The 6,449-nt window shown below is 37.9% G+C and overlaps 1 protein-coding gene across 1 annotated transcript in view; it reads left to right on the top strand.

The window, feature by feature from the left end:
* RYR2 (ryanodine receptor 2) overlaps positions 1–6,449 on the top strand; it is an 808,217-nt gene that overhangs the window by 594,362 nt on the left and 207,406 nt on the right. Inside the window, 3 exon segments of the mRNA XM_017862245.1 lie at positions 785–917; positions 2,252–2,355; positions 5,760–5,895. Coding sequence (XP_017717734.1) covers positions 785–917; positions 2,252–2,355; positions 5,760–5,895 — 373 coding nt within the window.

Genomic DNA, 6,449 nt, shown 5'->3' with positions numbered 1-6,449 from the left:
GTTTTTTTTTTTTTTTTTTAACTTGATTTTGATAAAAAATTTCCTGTCTTATGCTATGTAATTTTTGGCCTTCTAAGTTATTCTTCTTTAGGGGATATTTAGAAACTGAAGTGTCTCATTTAGGGGATATTTAGAAACTTAGAAACATAAAAATTACTCTATGTATTAATTTATTTTAAAATTTTGAATTGTAAGTCAGTTCCCATCATGTTACCAGTCCATGGCACAAGCATGTTCTTCAGACTCAGCCATCCTCTATGATACCGACATTGGTTGGTTTCACTTAATTTCCAATCCAGATTGAGATTTGATGATAATACTCTTGGATGTATTTGTTATAAAATTCTAAAGTGAACTTTTTTTTCTTTTTTCTTTTTTCTTTTTTTTTTTTTTTGAGATGGAGTCTTGCTCTGTCGCCTAGGCTGGAGTGCAGTGGTGCGATCTCGGCTCACTGCAACCTCCACCCGTGGAAGCACAGCTGATAGTGGTAGTGAGGCATCACAAAGGAATCTGCCTTTCACCTTTGAGAATAGGGTAATAAATCAATTTCTGATCTAACCCATTGATGTTAATGAAGTTTCTGAATTAGTGCCAGGCTTGATTTTCATTGACTCAGGGATGAGGCGAGTCATAGTCTGCTGCACATTTGAAGATCTTCAGTATCTGAAGTTTGGCCCACACATGGACACACGGGGATTGACGATGTGATTGAGACCTCAACATCTGAACTCAATTTTATAAGTTTCATTTGCTTTCAGCAGCTAATGACATGATTTTTCTGTAGGAAATCACCTTTCCCAAGATGGTGGCCAACTGTTGCCGTTTTCTCTGTTACTTCTGTCGTATAAGTAGGCAGAATCAAAAAGCTATGTTTGATCATCTCAGTTATTTACTGGAAAACAGCAGTGTTGGTCTTGGTAAGTAAATGACTTTTATTTCATCTTTAAGGTCAAAAAATAATATACATATTACATTTAAAAAGCAAAAACGTTTGGTTAAAAATTGGGCAATGGACCTGAATAGACATTTCACCAAAGAGGTCATACAGTTTGCCAATAGGTATATGAAAAAATGCTCACTATCACTCATCATCAGCAAAGTGCAAATTGAAACCACAGTGAGCTGTCACCTCACACCTGTTAGCATGTCTGTTATTGAAAAGACAGAACATAATAAGTGTTGGCGAGGGTGTGGAGAAAACGGAACCCTTATACCTGTTGGTGGGAATGTAAATTACTACAGCCATTTTAGAAAACATTAAGGAGATTCCTCAAAAAGTTAAAAATAGAACTACCATATGATCAAACAGTTTTACTTCTGGGTATATATATCCAAAAGCTGTGAACAATCAGTATGTCAAAGAGATATGTGTACTTCCATGGTCATTGCAGCATTATTCACAATAGCTGAGATATGGAATCAACCTATGTGTTTATCAGTGGATGAATGGATAGGAAAAATGTGGTATTTATTCACAATGGAATGCCATTTGGCCTTAAAAACAAGAGGGAAATCCTGTCATTTTCCACAACATGGATGAATCTGGAGGATATTACATTACATGAAATAAGCTATGTGTAGAAATACAAATACTGCATGATCTTACTTTCATGTAGGCACTAAAATCAAAGTCGAACTTGTAGAAACGTTGAGGTTTCCAGGTTTGGGGAAGAGTGGTTGGGGAGATGTTCAAGCATACAAAATTTCAGTTAGATAGAAGGAATAAGTTCGAAAACTATTATACAGTATGGTGACTGTAGTTAATGTATAATATTCTTGAAAATTGCTGCCAGAGTAGATTTTGAGTGTTTTCACCGCAAAAAACAAGAGTATGTGAGGTAATACATATGTTAACTAGCTCAACTGAGTCATTCCATAAAGTGTACATATATTTCAAAACATGTACACAATATATACAATTTTTATTTGTCAATTAAAAATACTTAAAAATTAAACTTTAAATCATTATAGATTAATACACTGTGGATGGTGTTTAGAAATTAAATTTTAAGGCCGGGCGCGGTGGCTCAAGCCTGTAATCCCAGCACTTTGGGAGGCCGAGACGGGCGGATCACGAGGTCAGGAGATGGAGACCATCCCGGCTAACACGGTGAAACCCCGTCTCTACTAAAAAAAAAAAAAAAAAAAAAAAAAAAAAAGAAATTAAATTTTAAGAGGTAGGATATTTTTATATGGAGTTTATAGATACAGCACAATCCAGGTTATACTTCATCTTCATTTGAATTAACAGCCTCCCCAGCTATGAGAGGTTCAACACCACTGGATGTGGCTGCAGCTTCGGTGATGGATAATAATGAACTAGCATTAGCTCTGCGTGAGCCGGATCTAGAAAAGGTCAGCAGTGTTCCTGCCCTGTGTGTTTGTCTGAATTATGCTTTTCCATAGTTCTTTCTCAATATTTTAAATATAACTAAGGTTGGTGCAGAAGTCATTGTGGTTTTGCAGTGTGACAGTATGGCCAAAACCACAATTAATTTTGCACCAATACAATATGTTCTAGTGATATTAGAATTAAAGTATGTTATAATTTACATTGCACACTATATAATGTTATATATTACATTGTATATAATTCTACTATACATTATATTGTAGTTAGAAGTCATGAAGAACAATACATTTGAAAAAATGAGTTTTCTCTGATCACAAACGTTTTTCTATGGAACGAGAAGCAACGTTCTGTATCTGTATTCTTATGTGTTTTTGTCTTTTCATGATATCTGCTTCCACTTTTGACTTAATCATACACTTCAGTTTTTAAAAAAGCTATTTTGACATCTCATATGTACATTTTATATCACATATACTTTATTCCAGCACAAAGCATCAGCGACATAGTAAAGCCATGCACTCTAAGGATATTAAGCCACATGTGTGTATACTAGCATTTAGAGAAACTTTCCCTGTATTGTAGTTACAATAGCATTCCAAGTAGTCACCTGATTTTTTTCCTTGCTCCCCTGGAATCTGTTCTTTCCTTATCAGCCAAAGTGACCCTCTTAAAAAGATCATGCCGATCCTCCATCCAGTACTCCCCAAAGGCTTTCTATCTCACTCCCAGTAAAAACCAAAGATGATGCAATAGCTCCTACATCATCTGATCCTGCATACCAGCCTGATTTCATCTCCTACAGCTCTCCTGCACTCTCTCTTCTTTGCTTCAGGCACACTTGTCCCCTTGCTGTAGCTGGAACACACCAGCTGAGCACAGCCTCAGGGTCTTTGCCACCTGCTAGTCCAACCATCTGCAACATCCTTACCCAAGATACCATCATGGCTCTTTGTAGGCATTCTTTCAGTCAATGCTCTAAAGTCAACCTCTTGATCAGCTCTTCCATATCCATGCTATGTAAAATTGAAACCTTTTCTCCACTTCCTTAAACTCTTCCTGTTTCCTTTACTGCTTTATTTTCAACCATTGGAGATGTAAATATTTGTGTATTATATACACAAATATATACTTTTATTTATATTTATATACCAATGTATACTTTTATTTATATTTATATAAACTTATTTTTAAAATTATTAATATATTTAATCAAATTCTATGTAGTTATACATTTTTAAAAATTCATCCCCTACTATAATATCAAGCCAGGTGGGTGAGAGTGGTTTTTTCTCTGCTGTTAACTGCTTTGTCCCCACTTTAGAGAACAGCGTCAGCACTGGGTAGACACTTAGTGCATGGCTGTTGAAGACATGAAAGAGTGAAACTCTTCCCCAAATCCTCCTGACATACCAGTCCAGGATCACGAAGTCTTGCATCTCTGAGGCACCTCAGGACATGTTTCCCCCATATCGTACTTAAAATCTTTTAATCTACATACTCATTAAAATGGCTAATGCTAATGAGGTTGATGATACCAAATGCTGAGAAGGACAAGGAGCAGCTAGAACTCTCTTCTACTTCTGTCATGATGAGTAATGGTACAGCCAGTGTGGAAAGCAGTTTGGCAGTTCCTTAACAAATTAAACATAAACCTACCATAAACTATATGCCTAGGCTTTCCACTGCTAAGAATTTACCCAGTAGAAAGGAAAATATATGTCCACACAAAGACCTGGGCGTGAATGTTTATAACAGTTTTATTCATCATAGCCAAAAACTGCAAACAACTTGAATACCGATCATCAATGTATTAGCTGATAAATAACACTGTGATATACCCATATAAGGTGAAATGTCATCCCACAATAAAAAAGAATGAAGAACTGGCATGTGCTACAATGTGAATGAATCCCAAAATCATATGCTGAGTGAAGGAAGCCAGGCACAGAAAGATACATGCTGCATTGTTACGTGTACACGTGTTCTGGAAAATGCAAGATAAATTGTAATGAGAGAAAACAGATTGTCTGGGACTAGGTGTGTGGGGAGAAAGGGACTGCAGAGGGCCCAGGGAGCTCTGAGGAGTGACGGCAGTGTTCTGCATCTTGATTATGGTGTGTTTTCACAGATGACAACATCTTTCAAAGCTCGTTGAATTTCTACTTCAAATAGATGATTTTATTCTACATTGGTTCTCCTGCTTCGCTATAGTTAATATAAAACATTTTAGCTCTATTACTTATTTATTTTGAAACTGATTTAACATGAGCTGGATATAACTCAATTTGCTTGACAAGTTGCTCCTCAAACAGTCTTGCTTCCATTGATAATGACTTCTCTAGGGATTTCTTTTAAAATTGAATTTCTTATGAAATATTGTAGAGGACCAACATTCCTATAAAACAAAATATTTTAAGAGGAAAGGCCAGGCAAAATATTTTATGTGCTCATTGCATCAATACTGAAAAATGGGTTGTCTTATCAAAAATGTCCTGGACACTGAAACCTCGGCTACAAAAGTAAAAGTAACTTGCTCAAAATGAGGTGTTTGGTAAATGCTGCACATCTGATTTGAACCAAGGATATTTGACTGTAATCTTAGGTTTTGCTCTCTTTATGTATTTTCTCACACCTGCTTCCCCATTAAATTGATGTATCATTTTGGAAACAATTTATCTCTTTAAAATACCTTTGCATCTCAGATAGAACTTTTCATATCGTGGGTGCAGTTTTTACATTGCACCAGAGGTCGTTAGACATGTTTGCAATTTATGACTTTGATAGGTAAGGGTCTCAAAGTAAATACTATAAAATTCAGAAATATTTTTTTTTCATAGTTTTACACATAATCCTGCAGCTCTTACCCCACCCAGACAGACTTGGTTGCCCTATCTGAGACAGTAATTGCGGGCGGATATATACAGCAGGCACTGCACGTAATTGCGGGTGGATGTATACAGCAGGCACTGTGGGTAATTGTGGGCGGATGAAAACAGCAGGCACCGTGGGGTGAGGCTGCTGCTTTATTGTCTCCAATGTGTTTAAGGAGATGGTGCAAGTAAAACAGCAACTGGAGCCAATCCGTGAGTCGTGAGCCCCGGGCAGATGCATTTGTGGCGTTCATTAAAATGAATGTCTGCTTAGAGAAAGCTTAAAAAAACCAAAGCTTATGGTAGGATCGTAAATATGTTTATTATGATGCCACTTTATGACGATATTTAAATATTTCTGAAGTTTAAGGTTTTACTAAAGGGAGTTCAAGTAGATTATCATGATAGCAAAAAGAACTTGCAAAAATGCATTTGTTTAAAAGCATCCTTTGAGGATGTCATTTATTGTATCCAATGTAAGCATCTAATGGCTTTTCCTCCAAGGGATAACTCTTGGTTAATCATGTTGTCTGCAGGTAGTTCGTTACTTGGCTGGTTGTGGACTGCAAAGTTGCCAGATGCTGGTGTCTAAGGGTTATCCAGACATTGGGTGGAATCCAGTTGAAGGAGAGAGATATCTTGACTTTCTCAGATTTGCTGTCTTCTGCAATGGTAAGGACTCGTTTTCTTGAGGTCTTTTGGGTTATTATTAAAACTGCATAGAGACATGTATATATAATAAGGATTCATCTCAGCACTTTCACGAAGTATTAGTAAAGAAATCACATATTTTGGGGGTGGAGCAAGATGGCCGAATAGGAACAGCTCCAGTCTCCAACTCCCAGCGCGAGCGACACAGAAGACCAGTGATTTCTGCATTTTCAATGAGGTCATCTCACTAGGGAGTCATCTCACTAGGGAGTGCCGGACAATCGGTGCTGGTCAGCTGCTGCAGCCCGACCAGCGAGAGCTGAAGCAGGGCGAGGCATCGCCTCACCTGGAAGCCAAGGGGGAAGGGAATCCGTTTTCCTAGCCAGGGGAACTGAGACACACAACACCTGGAAAATCGGGTAACTCCCACCCCAATACTGCGCTTTAAGCAGACAGGCACACCAGGAGAATATATCCCACACCTGGCCGGGAGGGTCCCACGCCCACAGAGCCTCCCTCACTGCTAACACAGCAGTCTGCGGCGATCTATCCGCAAGGCAGCAGCGAGGCTGGGG

The sequence above is a fragment of the Rhinopithecus bieti genome, unplaced genomic scaffold (genome assembly GCF_001698545.2).
Source record: "Rhinopithecus bieti isolate Rb0 unplaced genomic scaffold, ASM169854v2 scaffold_57691, whole genome shotgun sequence".
NCBI lineage: Eukaryota > Metazoa > Chordata > Mammalia > Primates > Cercopithecidae > Rhinopithecus > Rhinopithecus bieti.
This window is presented reverse-complemented; position numbering and strand designations above follow the sequence as displayed.